Here is a 16,485-nt window from a genome sequence, read left to right on the forward strand (position 1 = left end):
TCAGCCAGCCATATCAGAGACATTGTTATCCTCATCTGGTTATCCTGGTTATCCACCTGGTTATCCTCATCTTGCACAAAATAAGAGGGAATTTATCCATTCATCTCTGGACACAGGTCCAATCCATCACAGTATCTTCCACTATCCCTTGTGCCTTGTTTGCAGACTGTTTTACCTATTTTACCCTGACTGGAAGGGTATTCTCATTGCCCTGATGATCAGGAAACGTCTTCAGCTTCTTTTAGACTGAACACAAGAGGTTGGTACCATCTCTCCACACGTCTCAGAGTACACACATCATTTGCAGCGCTACAACACTGCTGAATCCACTTAGGCCCCACTGAATCCACAGCCCCAGGAGTGTGGCAGGACAGTCCCCCAGGGCATGGTGGTGTGCTGGGACCAGGAGCATGGTCCTCCTTGCTGTGAGAGCTCACAGTTTTGGGAGGAATCCCTTGCTGGGCACAGAGGCTGCAGAAGTGCCTGATGGTAATACTCTCGCTCTCCTCCAACACGTGCACAGAGCCCAGGGAGTTCTGCTTTTTATGGGAAGGTGAGGCACTTCCAAGAGTAATAAAACAACCTGAAAGAACACACAGCACACATAAAAATGCCATATTCAGTTTGTCTTCTGCACCTCAAAATACAGAGGCCACTGGGGACCTACCTGGGGTTTTCTCTGCTGTGGCACAACATGGTCTCACCTGGAGGCCAGCTGAGAATGTTCTTGCTAACAGACAAATAACGTTCCTCAAAAGAGTCCATTAAATTCAAGCCTGCTACTGTGATCCAAGCAGGTTTGCAGCCTGCAGCTGCAAAGCATCTGCCTGTGGCTGTCCCTGGATTCCTCATCCCTCACACAGAGCCTGATGCTCTCCAGGACAAGTCAGACCCTGTCACCCTCAGCATATCACCCTGCCAGGCACCAGCTCGGCAAAAGGGCATCTGTGTTATGTCCCTGTGCCAGCACCATCAACCAAATATCACTCCCATTATTTCCAGTGAGGTCAAAATGATTTTCACATCAAGGTCTGCAAGCAAAGGAAGCCAATCTTCTACAGGGTAAATATTAACAACCCTTGGACTATTTGCAACCTAATTAAATGGCTTTATGGAATATTTCTCCTGCATGTGTAAAACCTGGATGTTATATCTGTTTGGTACAAATCTGTGGGTATATTAACTACTGTTAGATAAAATAAAACAAAGGGGAAAAAACCGAAACCAAAATAACTTGTTCTTTAATATTTTATTTTAAGGACATAATTTCAGTGCTGAATAGATTAAACTGTCTGACTGAGTTTAGTTCAACCTCATCTACAGTTTCATAACACTAGATGGAGATCATTGTTGACTGATAGCGCTAAAATTACTAGTAAGCAGGTTTTTTGTCTTTTAGGGATGGGACTTGTAAAAAATATGAATTTCTATTTTTTTTTAATTAACTAAAACCATAATCATGAAGTTCTCTTCAATTTGTCCTGGAACAACTTCAGTCATGGCTCAATTCAAGTGGAAACTGAACTGAAAAATGCATTGGTTCCTCTCTCTGGGCTTTACTAAGTAATTTTGTAATAAAGAATGGGAACAGAAGCATGACTTTGTGAAGCAGTTTAGAAATTCCAGACATGCTTCCACCCAAATCAGAGCAAACCCTCAAATATTGCAAGATTTTACATGAGTGAAAAATTATCTCAAAAATTTCCTTTCTTTTTGGCCAAAATATTTTTTAGAAAACTTCATTTAATTTCAATTTTTAAAGGCTACTTGTACACAAAGTAAAAAATTAGAAATCTGAAGATGGTTCAAAGTAGAAGGAAAGTGAGCTCAATTTCTAAATGTATAAATGGAAAATTTTAATTATTTGGTAATATTTTAATGATTTTTTTCTGAAATGTACTAATAAAATTAAATGTACTAATTTTTGCATCTTTTTCAACCTAATTTTTTTTCTTCCAGATGTCTCCGATCAATCCTTTTATAATAAAGGGAACACTAATTATGGGCATGTGGAAAGTGTTTTCCATTAAAAATGCTTTTACTGATGGTGAGGATGTGTATGAGCATCACAGGGTAAAAATAATTAACAGCACAGCTGAAGACCTGTTTCCATCAGGGACAGCATTAGATACGGCACTTGGCTGACTTCAAACAGAGAACTTCACAAAGTTAATGGGACTAACAGGACCCTTTTCCATCACCAAAGAAGGCAGCACATGTCAACTGCTTTATTGAGTTACAACATAAGGACCCAGTCTCAAAAGATCTGATCTGTGCTCCTGCCTTGGCTATAAATGTGACAGGCGGCTTTTTGTACCTATGGGTGTTACAGAGACAAACAGCATCAAATGAAGCTCAAAGCATGAGCAATAACCAAGATTTGGAATTCCTAAGTGTTCCTAAGAGGTCTGAGAACACCTACACAATGCAAGTAGCTCTCCAGACAGAACAGACTCCAGGATCCACATACAAGGCCTATTAACACCCTGAATAGTGCTGGGCTAGCTAAAGCTGCTTGCTGACTTGTTAATCAAAAGTGAATATTATCCAGGAAATAATGGCACCAAATAATCATCTTGTTCTGAGCCTCAGTCAGTCCAGATTTTTTTTTGTTGTTGTTTTTTTTTTTTTTTTTACAGTAAGCTCCTGATTTCAACTTGCAATAAAAATGTCTGTAAACCTCTAGTAGGTTTAGTAAGCTCAGACTGATACAACAAAAGCAGGGGAAGTGAAATCCTGGCATGATCCGTATGAGACTCTTTTTAGCATACGTTTTCCATACACAGGCTTATATTTCAGAACAGCTAATCAATGGAAACATTGTGCTGACATCTGTGTGTAAAATCAAGACCTTGATGTTGACACCTTTCAAATATTTATAGTAGTTATTGTACCAACACCTTCGTGATCTTTCAGCCAAGTTATACACACTTGCCCACGTTTTCAAAGAGTCTCTCAAGCTGTGTATTTTTTGCTGTGGGCTGCAGTGCATATCAAATTTGTAATAAGAATATATTTGTGCAACTTTCCACCCCAAACTCAGGATCACTGTGCATGAATAACACCGATGTGCATGCACAGTGTTTGAATGCCAACATCAAAAGCTGAGGTCCTAATTCCACAAAGTATTTCAAATTAAAATGAGTCCTTTTAAGGACTTGTGAGGCTTTAAGGCAATTTAACTGAGTGTTTTCCCTCCTCCACACCACGTCAGAGCAAATATAGGCTGAGTTTGGATCACAGCACAACAGCTCCACACTATCCCTGCTCCAGGACATCTCTCCACAGTGATAACATGACTTGTCCAACCATCTCTCAGTGTCATACCAGCACAGCTGTGCAAGGCACAGTCAACGTTAACTCTGTGTGGATCCATGCAAAACTTCTCCTGCCCTGGAGCTCCGCGGTGCACAGTACTGCACCATGGACACCCCATGATTTGGGACACAGCAAATGCTAAATATGACCCAAGAGAAGGCACTGGATGGGGTTCACCTTAATCCCTCATACTGGATGAGCTGCCCACCTCCAGTGGTGGGGTGGGACAAGAGGAGGGGAGGAGAATGACAGACCTTACCCAACAAACCTGAGCAACACTTTCACACATTCACAGATGGAGCCTGCAGGGAGACAAGGCGAGAAGCCCACGAGTCCCACACTGCGGGCACCCAGCTCTGGTTTGTGTTTGCACCCCAGATTAGCCACAGCCTCTTGCCATCACCTGGGACAAACCATTCTCAGTGCCTCAGTTCTCACCCATTAAACACAAAGTTATCACTCCTCTCTAAACAGCTTGTCTTACCTTCTAATTTGAAAATCCAACTTAGCAGCTGCACATTTTGGTGTCTTGCTGGTGTGCTTGTGGTACAAGCAATATGTTCTTCTAGAGCCAAGAAGCTTCTGTTGATCTCAGACTGGAACATGGAAAAGGAGCTATTACAGTTCCCTTGAGAAGATCTCATTTGTCATTTAAAAGTCTGCTTCAGATTATTAAATATTTTTTCCCAGCAGAGGGGAAAGTGAATAAGGATCTAGTTTTCAGCATTCTTTGTTTGCTTGACATTGTGAAGTCTAGAAACATCCCAGGCAGACACATGGAAAACTGCTTGTGTGACACTGGTCCAACACTTTTCAAAGTACTATAAATATTTAAATAAAATAGGCACTTGCAAAGTTCAGACACTTACATGGATGTTTTCCTTCTGAGCTATAGTTACTCCCTATTCACAAGTAGAAATTGGATGAGTATCGTATTCATTGCACAGGCAATTTCTCTGGTTAGATCTCACAGCCAAAATAACAGTCTTATTTAGGAGCTGCATTGGTGTTTTAACAGACTAATAAAAGGCAGCCCTGTGTCCCATCTCTAAATATTGGCACTCAAGCTGTTTGGTTGGAAGCAGTTGCCTTGTATACGTGTATACTTACAAAGATTTTCTGTTTCTGTTGCAGACAGAAAGAAACTACTGTTCTACTGAACAAACAGGTCATTATGGATTTCTCTCTTCCATTGCCTCAGCCACTGCTGAAGTCCTTAGGTCAAGAATTAAGTCATATTCCTTGGGTGTGGGGGCTGCTCTTGATTAGTAAAGAGGTGACAAATGAAATGTAGCACCTTTGCCCCATGTTGAAGTTAATTCATAAATGCATGAAGGAGTGGGATGCATGTGTAAGTTTTGTATTCAGAAAAGTTCTCTTGAGATTCGTTTGGTCTCCATATTAAAATGTTGGATTCCATTGCAGTGATGAGAGACACATGCAGTTCCTCCCAAAAGGGAAAGGACCTAGATCTGTGCTGGGTTTGACCACCACATTGGAGGCACCCTCATGGCTTGAAAAGCGTTGGATCTCTGCAGAGGCAGAAACTTTGCAGTTCATTTTTCATTTGTGGGCTTTGAGAGCAGAACATTGTTGCATCAGTGTATCCATATGACAGACACTTGCTCTCTTGTCCCATTGATGGGTCCAGTGATGTCTTTGCTCATTGCAGGTCTTCCAGCAGGCCCTGGCTTCAGTCACTTCCCAGGAATGGCAGGAGGTGGAGAAAGCAGTCGTTTTGCATGGGAAATTTTCACAAAGTTAATTGTCCTTCTGTAAAACTATGTCTGGCTTCAAGTGGGCCACGTCTCTGTCCATAAGAGTGGAAGTATGATTGGTCTCAGTGCTTTTCTGTGTGAAAGAACATAGAGACTGAAATTACTTCATCTCTTGACCTTTGTTTTCAGACTTCTTCTGATAACCTAAGAACTTGCTTCATAAATCTCTCATTACAAATTATTTTCTTTGGCTGTGAAAAACATTTTGCTGCAATAAAACCTTTTCTATTTTTTCCCCTTGACCTCTCTCCCATCTCCTAATATCTCTACTAAAACATGGACAGTACAGATACAGCATTCCAGGGTCTGTCTAATTAAAGCATTTAATGGAGGTAAAGTCACATCCCCCACTCAGTCTTGCTGCTCCTGTTTGCCAAGGAGAATCACATCTCTTATAGCTCTGTATAGAAAAAATCACTTTCACCTTGACATGCCCTTAGTAGGGATAAGATTTTACACATATCCCTGTGTGCAATATTATAGAGCCACCATACCCTGAGAAATTATTAGGAGCATCATATTTAATCACTTCTAGCTGCAGTTAAATCATCAATGATGTCCCAGTGACACTATGGGTAAATGCTTGTCAGTGTTGCCATTATATTTGTCTGTGGTTTGGAATGTTTTGGATTACATTAAGTAGAAAAATGCAGCGCTTTTTTTTGCCTTTTATTTTTTTTTAAAGCCAGACAGGATGTAAATGGCTTTGCAATTTTCAGTAATGTTCTAACCCGAATTGTGTCTAAGAAACAGCATAATGTTCCCACACATGAGGTTAGCTCGCTGCCATGAGGACAGTTTTATGGCCTTCTTTATTTCTTTGAAATGCAATGCGAAAATGTGAGGATTTTACTTCTGTTATTTAAATGTTGCTGAATCAGCAGTCTGACTCCTGTTTCTGTGGCCTTCTCCTGGGAATCACAGAGGACTCCAGCAGGCAGGTGCCCAGCTCTTCAGGAAAACATTACCATGTAAAATATTTCACAGTGGCCCATTTTCTCCCAACTGTTTGTCAGCCATTTGAATAAAACATTGATTATACCACAAGCTGCCAAAACATCATTTAAGCAAATTGCTTGGGGGAAAAAAAGAGTGGAAAGATGTTAGTCATAAAACATCACTTTTGTGGTAAAAGAATGTGACAAAAGTATTGCTTTCCTTATTTCTTTAAAAATGAACAGTGCCTGATGCCTTTTTATCTAGTGCTACAAAATTTAGGTGGGAAAAAAAAATCCTCTAAGATTAAAGAGTTAAGGTACAGTAGGCACAAAGATGTTCCTTTTGTCTTCATGTCCTTAACACATATTGTATCTTAGCTTCCTATTTTTCTACATATGCATGTACAGAAGCACAATTATTGTACAAAATGTAATACCAAATCTTGAACACATGTTTTCAATACCACATTCACAAAAATTCAGAGCATAGATGCACACACAAGTCTTGATGGTTGGAGAGCTGTGAAAATGTACCTTGCAGAGAAATGTCAGACACTCACTCTTCTGAAGTCATCAAAAAGATCAAGGGCGGGGATGTTATTTCAGCGTCAAAAAGACTACACTTTTTCTTCAAAGACCGTATATATCAGATATCAAAATACTTTTTAACATAGCACAGAATGACTGAAAGCTAAAGACATCCCAACAGGAAATACGTCACAATTATTGAACCGAGTGGGTGAGTCTGAGGAAAAGAATTGCAAAAGTAAATGGTGGGTTCCCAGCTCCCGAAGAGTCCCTCAGATGTTGCAATCTTCATAGAAACAAGGCACTTGGATGTGTGTAGAAGTTATTCAGTCTAATGTGATGGCTCTGTCATGACAAAGGACAGAGGAGAAACAAATCTGGATCCTTTTTTCCTTAAAATACATAAGTGCAAGGCTGATCAATCTCTGTTCTCCACCCTCCTTCCCCAAAATATACTAGGAAATGGGCAATGCTGATTTACCAAACTCTACACTGATGTTTATTATTATTATTCTTAAATTTTTGTTATGATAGTGCCTAAAGTGCAGGACACAATATAACCTTTACACAACCAAATTACTTCTGTCTACAGGCCCCTGTGTTCACATCCAGGAGAAAAGCTCTCTTCCAATGTGTTACTTGTCACTGGACCTCATGGGAGAATCTGAGTGTCCCACAAGCAAATTTGAAGCAGAAATAAGTATTCAGGAAAGCAGGCAAATAAAATGAGTGATATAATCATCACACACAGAGCTGATTGAAGAATTTGCATCCCACCCTCCTTTTACCCTAAGGACTATTTTCTGTATTTAACGTGAACCTGTCCCCCTGTTATATGTAGGATAGGAGAGCTCCAAAGCCTCAATAGCTGATTGTCCTTAGCATCCTCACCTTAAAAATATCCATTGTGACCAAATATGTGCAGACAGCAAAAGCCTCAGTCTCCACTGAACGCTGCAGCTACTGAAGGCAGCTGAAGGTTTTCAGGGAAGGGAGCTAAAAGACTGCTAGAAACCCCATTCTTCATATCTGCCACAAAACAGACCCTAACCAGAGCATACCCTCCAATAATTCATCTCAGCTACCGAGCTTAGGATCACAAGAGACAGCCTGTTGGACTGAACTGGTTAACATTTGCCAGAGTTTGGCTTTGGGGGTGCTCATATACTTCTACTGCTGGCCTTCTTCTCTGGTTTTCATTTACAGCCTTTTCCCTCTTTCAGATCTGCTATATTTTATTGCCTCTATTTCAAGATTTTAGTAATTTGAGTATTCTGAGGCATATTTTTAGCATATTACTTGACTTCATGAAATAGATAATGTATTTCTAACTATGTTTAATAGGAGTGAAATGCTGTAATTTTTTGTTCTGTTATGAGAATACAACCTGCAGAAGTCTGGCTTTCTAAGGAATGTATTGCTGCTAAGATGGTTTTCCTATACAGTGAAATAGAGGTGAAACTACATATGGGTCATTAAAACATCAAACAAAAAAAAATACAAGTAATCATTTGCAGAGATAAAGAAATATATATAATTTCATTTTGTTTCCAATGTTGACTTTTTAAAAGAAATCTACTTGCCTCCTGCAAAGTATGAAGTTTCTGTCATCTGTTTCTTTTACATTACCTTTCAGTTATTCACAATGGCCCCATCCCTGTTGCTTTTGCTGCTACTGCTCCAGGGTGCACAAGGTTTTTGTGCTGAATTTATGGGTTTGTGGAGAGCATCAGCACTGGTGATCACAGGCAGGCTCAGGCTGGTGGGACCAAGGTTCTGGAAGCAGCATTGCTGATGCTCCCAGCAGGGAAATGTTTCAGAGCAGAAACAAAAACTCTGGGCAAAGCTGAGAGCAGAGAGATCCAACCAAGTGCTTGTGATGGCTCTTTCTAATTGTAGCTTCAACAAAGCTCAGGAAGTCATGACAAATTACAAACTTTGCTCTGAGGGAGAAATACGGGGAATTTTTGCACTGCCAACTCTGTTTCCAACCATCTCGGGTACCTCCTTGGTTTGGTTGTTTTGAAAAGAAAGGCGCTTAAACCCACTGCACAACTTCTCATACGTGAGATCACTTAATGAAGAAACCCAGTGTGTGAAAGCACAGTCTGCCAGAGGAGGAAAGATACTTATATTCAGGTGCAGGGCAGAACAGGGGAAAAAAGTGTGTTTGTGTTTTGTTGAGAAGGGTTCGCCCTGAGTTCATCCCACTTTGTGGTTATGATCTGAGCTGCCCACATTCTGTACACAGCCAACACAGAGACAGACACTTCCAAAAGAGGATTTCCCTACAAAAAATATCTAAGTCACACCTGGAGGCATCTTTCTCTGCACTGTGCACAGAGGATGCTCTGGTAGCTAAAATCTGTGAAGAGTGACCCAGGTCACCCAGAGAGCACAGTGAAGCTCCTCATCACACCCAGGGCAGAGCTCTGAGCTCAGAGCTTCTCTGAGCATTGTGCTTTGAATTCCAGTCCTCTGCGAGCTCTTAGAGACTGGTCTATAAAATGAGAGGGTCACACACCACAGCAAATGAACTCCCAGAAAGCAATTACCTTTGGAAAATTGATGGATTCCTATAGGTTTCTCATAGGGTGAGAGCTACTAAAGATCACATTGGAGAACTGAAACCAGGATGAGAGGGCACCTGTGAAACCCCATTAGCAGCTCCCTCACAAGCTCCTGTTTTGCTGGTCTGAACCCCTGGCAGGGAGATTTTCTAATGATATGAATCACAATGACACAACAAATGAATTAAATCAGCAAACTCCCATTTTGTTTGCAAGGCTCAGTTTTCATTATTTCCCATTGCAAAGGAAGTGCAGGACTAAAACATCTGGTCCTGTTGATGGGCTCTCAGCCAAAGCTTCAATGCCTGCCACTGAGCTGAAACAACAGCAGCCTAATCTCAGTATTGTCTTTAGCCTTCTCAAAAACTTCTCCTCCCCAGTGAGAAAGCAGAAAGAAATCTTCCCTCGGTGTTTTATTTCAGGCATAGCATGTTCAGCTGCATCCAACAGCAGATACTTTCCTTCCACAATCCTCCCACTTCCTAAAGGCAATGAATGTTCAGACCAGGGGGTTCATCAGGGATAAGCAATTAATTTTTCTCAAAAGATATTTTTTACCAAGGTCAGGTTTTGCAGGAAATGGTACCTTATTTCTGAACTGCTGGGAAATGATTCCAGGGAATGTGGGAGAGCAGCGAGAAGTCCCAGTAGAAATGAAGGAATTTAATGTCTGAGATCCTGATAAGATTCAGGGGAAAATATATTTCAGACCAAATTCTCACACCCATGTTTCTACAAAGTGCCTGAATGCAGATAGCCTTATAAATACACTAAATTTTACACTTTAAAAAATGTCTGCCATGTCACTAGTGTGAGTCATAATTGATTTTAGCACATCAAAGGCCAAGTCTGTTATAAAGGAAAGAGTTGGACAAGTTGGGTGGTTTGCTGAACAATATACACTTAGGCCATTTTGTTAGCAAAAAAATATAACAATAAAAAACTCTAAAGTCTCACAGGTTTAATCTGAGAAACTACTGGCTGTTTCAGGAGAGGAAAAAAACTCTTGCAATAAGCAGATCACCTGTATGCAATAAGACATCAAAAAAACCTAATTCTATAAATACATCAGCAAGAAAAGAAGAGTTAAGAAGAATCTCCATCCTTTATTGGATGAGGTGGGAGTCACAGGGAAACAGGATGAAGAAAAGGGTGAGGTATTTAATGCCTTCTTTACTTCAGTCTTTAACAGTGAGATCAGTTGTTCTCTGGGTACTCAGCCCCTTGAGGGGGAAGATGGGGATGGGGAGCAGAATGAAGCCCCCATAACCCAAGGGGGAATGGTCAGAGATCTGCTGCATCACTTAGACCCACACAGGTCTGTGGGGCTGGAGGGGATCCACTCAGGAGGACTGAGGGATGTTGCGATCCGTCCTAGTGAATGGGTAACGTGATGATTTCAAGGTGCAAAAGAACAAACAAAGGCACAGGGGATTTGCAGAAACAATCAACAAATGCAGTTTTATTGAAATGACCACAACAGAAATGCGTTGGTGAGGGGAACTGGGGAAAAGAGGAGAAGATAAGGAAAAGAGGGAGGAGAGGAGGGGAGATGGGTATAGCTACCGAAATGTGATGCTGCTTTTATCCTTCGAGGTCCAGCCGTTGAAGCTTGCCAGGCCATGTGTGGGGAGATCTCGAAAGGCACGGCTGATCTGGACCCCAGTTATACTTTCTTTCATTGGGGGAAGGGGAATGGTTTCTCAGACGAAACAAAGGTCTTCAGCGGGGAGGAAAGAATAGGGGTACACAAACTCAAACCAGGCAACAAGCAAGGACTGTTGTTTTCATGGCCCAGTGCTCGCACCTGTGCTCGCTGTGGGCAGCTTTTCCTCCCCCCACACTGCACATCTACCCCGAGCTGGGGGGGGGTTCAGTCCCAGCCTCTGGAAGAAGGTGCAAGGGGGGTTTCTTGCACAGAGGCTTCTTGTCTTGGTTCTTTGATGAAGAGGCCTACATCTCTGCTTGTCTGTCATGATGATTGAAGGCGGGCAAGAGGGGTCTTCTCTTGGAAGAGGGACCACCCCAAAGCTCAAACCAGCCAGGCCATGAGGTGGGGAGAAAGTCCAGGTCCATTGTTCAGAAAAGGGCAGAATGCCTCTTCAAGTTCAGAGTGGCGTGTAGCAAACAACACCTGTGGAAACAGTGAGCTAAGAGGCACATGACTCCCCCCCCTCCACTGGCTCAACATTTTTTAACTTTTTGGTGGTCTTCATGGCAATCGTGAGGCAAAAATGAAGGATATTTCGGACAGACTCTCACAAGGGAGTCATGGATGGGCTCACTGAGCCACTGCGGCATTTACTGGCAGTCCTGGTTCCCTGGGGGGTCCCAGGTGACTGGAGGTCACCAAATGTGAGACTCATCTACCAGCAGGGGCTGGAGGAGGATCTGGGAGCTACATGCCTGTCAGGGTGACCTCAGTGTGCCAGGAAAGGTCACGGGGCAGATCTTCTGGATGTGATCCCACAGCATGTGCAGGACAATCAGGGCATCAGGCCCAGCCAGCGTGGGTCAGTGACACTTACTCAAATCCCACTTGAATAACCTGACACTTCCTGATTTATTTCTTCCTACTTTGAAATAACTGTGTTTCTACAGGATGTTTTAAATATTGCTTGCACATTGAGAAAGATGGCTACAACTATTGTCCTGCAAAGAAGAGAAGAAAAAATGAACTGATGTGGTTGGTCCCCAGCTCTGCCTGTGGCTTTGCCAGCAGGGTCTGTAGGAATGCTCAGGATCTCTAGGAAAAATCATATTGTTACTTTCTTGGGTATTTGTGTTTTAAATCTCTGTGAGTGATCTTGCAGAGAGGACAAGGTGATGGAAAGCAACCACTCATAAAAAACAGCCAGCTCCCCAAGAATCACACTAATACCCAGGAAAGTGCTGCTTAAGCTCCAGTAGCAATCACTTTTCCATGTCATCCAAATGCTGCAGCACTGAAGAGAATTTTCTTTCTGTCTGAAACTGACATCACAGCTTCCTTTAAACAGCCATTACTGCTCCAGATGCTGGCAAGTATTCCTTAAGTCAAACATGCCCCAGCAGATGTGGTATCTCACCCTTTTGGTGCTCACATTTTTGGGTGAGCTTTCAGCAGACACCTTTACATTTGGTACCCCTTTCCTCCTCCCTCCCCTCAGCAGGCAAATGAAGCTGAGCAGCATCACAGACTGAATTTAGCTCATCCTGAAGTGAGAAAATTCCAGACAACTCATTCCAATTTTATGTCCTTCCTTCCTTCCTTCCTTCCTTCCTTCCTTCCTTCCTTCCTTCCTTCCTTCCTTCCTTCCTTCCTTCCTTCCTTCCTTCCTTCCTTCCTTCCTTCCTTCCTTCCTTCCTTCCTTCCTTCCTTCCTTCCTTCCTTCCTTCCTTCCTTCCTTCCTTCCTTCCTTCCTTCCTTCCTTCCTTCCTTCCTTCTCAGAGAATATAAAATACACAGAACAGATGAAAAATGCATTAGTAGCCTCTTTGTTTTTCTTTGGATGACAATACCTAATAAGTTAAGCTTAGCCTATAGCAAAGCAGTCCCAGATGGCCAGGTCTGTTCTAAATAAGCTGCTTTTATGAGACCAGGATGTCTAAAAGAAACACACTTCATAAAAGGAGAAAATGTGCAAGACAGAAAAAGTCCAGTAAAAGAAAATCTCTCTTACAAAACTACTACTGTTCAGACTCTGTATAAACATGATTATCAAAGACATACTTGGGTTTTGTGGGAATTTTTTTCCTTTCTTTTTTTTTTTGCCCAAGTCTAGAAAGGAAATATTTTAGTCAGATATTTATATACATTTCCATTCTCCTGAAAAAGAAAAAACTCAAAGGTCCCTTCACTGGATGTGAAAGCTTACCTGATAAAGAGACATCTGAATCACTTAGCAGTGAGATATGCATTTACTATTAATATATTAACTGCTGAAATTGCATCATTTTTCTAGAGAGAAAGGTATCAATGTTTTCATTAACTTCCTGTTTTAATCCATGCAGACCTCCAATCTAGATTGTACTGTGACTTTGTAACATGGAGATCTAATCTGATTTTCCTTGCCTTTTGCTTTTATAGAGACCCCAGACTATTCTGAAACCATCTTTTAAGAAACAAATAAGAAAACAGGTAAGGATTTGAAGGTTTATCATCACTAGGGGATAGCATAACCAATAAATCATTCTCCATCAGTCAAGTGTTGCCACTCTCCAAGAATCAAGCAAAACCCATTAATTTGTTCAAAATCTTATTTAGAGAACACATTGGTATCCGCTTTCCATTATTTTGTGTCTTGGAGTTGGATTTTCAATAGTCAAACAGGATTCACAGTCTTGCTGGCACTTTGTGGTGAGTGTTTTTCTCAAAATGTGTAAAGCCTGTTATGTAAAATGTAAAAGAACATGCTCACATTGCAGCCTGTCCCTCTGTCACATCCCCTGTGGAAGAGCTATTTTCATGACACAGAGAACTCTGTTTCTACTCCTTTTGGTTCTAGACAAATGACCTTGAAAAGACTTAAATGCCCACATTCTCACACAGTCCTGGATGATCCCTGAACCTTTGTTTCTTTAATAAACAAACAAGAAAGCAAAATGGCAGCACATTATTATTAACAGAATAACCAGAGATTGCACTAATTCCTTTTCTTTTGATCAATTGAACAAGAATACTAAAATCTAGGCAGCAGAGAAAGGTTCAGGTTTCTTAAATGTATGTCTCACCAACTGCTCAAACAGGCAACTGCAGACTAAAAAAATTCCATTCTGAATGGAATTCTTCTGTTTAGGCTGGAGGTACTTTGTTTTAGCAGGGGTGCAGCAGGCACAGTGGTTGGTTTCTTTTCCATGAGAAAAATTAATATGTTTTCATTTCAGGTCAGACTGGGACAATTTTCCTTTTTAATTTCCACTTCAGGCAGCAAATTGAAAAATCAATACTCATCATAGGTTTAATTGCTCTGTCTGTATTCTTTTAACCAACACTCCAGAACACAGCACAGAAATTGGGGTATAAAAATAGAAAACAGAGAGTGGAAAATCTGCTACCCAATAACTTATGCTGCAAATCTACAGCCCTGTGACTTATTCACAGAATCACAGAATGGTTTGGCTTGGAAGGGACTTCAAAGATCTTCCAGTTCCAACCCTTCTGCCGTGGACAGGGATGCCACCCACTAGACCAGATTGCCCAAAGCCTCATCCAACCTGACCTTGAACACTTCCAGGGCTGGAGCATCCACAGTTTCTGTTCCAGGGCCTCACAGTAAAGAATTTCTTCCCAGTATCTAATCTACACTCCATCAATTTAAAGCCATTCCCCCTTGCCCTTGTCAAAAGCCCCTCTCTGGCTGTCTTGTAGCCCTTTCAGATTTTGCAGGTTCTCATTCACTCACTTTTCATTTCAGTGGGTGCTGAATTTTTTCCAAATCTTATTTAAAGAACATATTCCATGAGCAACACAACTATTGGTATCTGCTTTCCATTATTTTGTGCCTCGGAGTTGGATTTTCAATAGTCAAACAGGATTCACAGGATTCACAGGATTCACAGTCTTGCTGACGCTTTGTGGTGAGTTTTTTCTCAAAGTGTGTAAACCCTGTTGTGTAAAATGTAAAAGAACATGCTCACATTGCAGCCTGTCCCTATGCCCCCTGTGGAACAGCTATTTTCATGACACAGAACTCTGTTTCTACTCCTTTTGGTTCTAGACAAATGACCTTGAAAAGACTTAAATGCCCACATTCTCACACAGTCCTGGATGATCCCTGAACCTTTGTTTCTTTAATAAACAAACAAAAAAGCAAAATGGCAGCATGTTATTATTACCACAAGCACCAGGTGAGGGTACAAAGTGCAGGTGCTACTGACCTAGCATAAATGCAATGGAGGGCTGCTGAGCAAACGGATTTAAACACTGGGAGATGACAAATGTTAAAGGCACAAACTACCCAGCCCATTACTTCACCATGTTTTGTTGAGAGTAATCACTGATTAAATGCTGGGTCATCAATTGCCAAGCAATGTTTAGCTCTGTATCATCCCAAAGTATCCCTTATCATGGCAGTGTTTGAATGTTCTCAGTTGGCAGCAGAAACAAGACAGTTGCATTAAGTTAAACCTCAGGATTAAATCTGGTCTCCAGGGCAAAGGCAGAGTGATTAGTACTCCTGTTTATAAACAGAGTTGCTCTAATCTTTTACTTATAAATTTCCTCCTCCATCTGTTATCCATCAGAGAAGTGAAGCTTTGAGAAATTGTGCAGATGGCTTTAAGGCACTGTAGTTCTGCTAAGCAATGCCTTGGCTGGCTGGATGTGTACCTTGGAAATGGAACTTTATTTGCCAAAACTGCACCTTTTCTAACCCAAGACCCTGCACTGAAGCCCAGTGCAAGGCATTTTGTTGTGTTGAAAGATGCAATGTGCAGAACCTGGGCCAAAGGATTAAACTTTCATCATCTGGGTTTGATACTTGAGAGGAAATGAGTGTTAAGCATCCACTGCATGCCAGGATATATTGAAAGATTCCTTTAGCAATACATGCCAGTATTTTAAAAATAGGGCACATTAGGGGTTTTTATGTGCTAGAGAACATTATCTCTTCTTAGAGCAAAGTTTTTGTGCCGTGATTGGTTTTTTAGTGAAATGAGGCAATTCTCCACAGTTTTTAAAATTATAGCAGTAGAATGGAGAAATCAGGAAAGCAACCAAGGGAAGAGAGACAAAGGGGGTGATAAATAACAAGCAACTCAACAAGAATGCAGGTCTGGGTAGCTTTGGGCTGCCCACACATGCACATATAACACAGATATCAATCACATCATTGACAGGACCATAAAGAGTATTGGGGAAATTACTGAGAGTCCTGGGACCAAAAAAAAAAAACCAACTAAAAAACTAAATAAACAAACAAACAAAAAAGCCCCAACCTGACCAAAATCAATGGTCTTCTGACACTGACTTTTGTAAACCTCAGATTTAACATCAGAATTCACAAATAATTAGGGTTACATCTGTTATAGTCAATTTCAGACTTGGAAAAGACTTCCAGTCTTAGCCAGGTAGCTTCTGTAATTGCAGATCTCTTCCCAACATGTTTTTATACATAAATGCAACCTGGTAGGCAAAATACTGAAAAATCCATTAAGATATCATAGGAAGTCTGTGCCCTTTGATAGAAAATTCCATGATCTCACAAGCTTGAAAGTTTCTTACTCAGACTGTAACAGAGTAGAGGTTGTAGGATTAAAGAAATAAGTTTTCTGATGCCTCACATATCACAAGAAATTGACATGTATTCAAATGAATGACACCATAAAATTCATCAGCACCTCAAGGTACAGGGCCTGACTATCTACTGCAGT

General features: G+C 41.2%; 1 protein-coding gene across 1 annotated transcript in view; it reads right to left on the minus strand.

The window, feature by feature from the left end:
• Window positions 1–218: 218 nt before the first annotated feature.
• RNF212 (ring finger protein 212) overlaps window positions 219–16,485 on the minus strand; it is a 71,127-nt gene continuing 54,860 nt past the window's right edge. Inside the window, exon 12 of the mRNA XM_030947409.1 lies at window positions 219–583. Coding sequence (XP_030803269.1) covers window positions 219–583 — 365 coding nt within the window. The remainder of the gene's footprint in view (window positions 584–16,485) is intronic.

The sequence above is a fragment of the Camarhynchus parvulus genome, chromosome 4, assembly GCF_901933205.1.
Source record: "Camarhynchus parvulus chromosome 4, STF_HiC, whole genome shotgun sequence".
In the NCBI taxonomy this organism is placed as follows: Eukaryota; Metazoa; Chordata; class Aves; order Passeriformes; family Thraupidae; genus Camarhynchus; species Camarhynchus parvulus.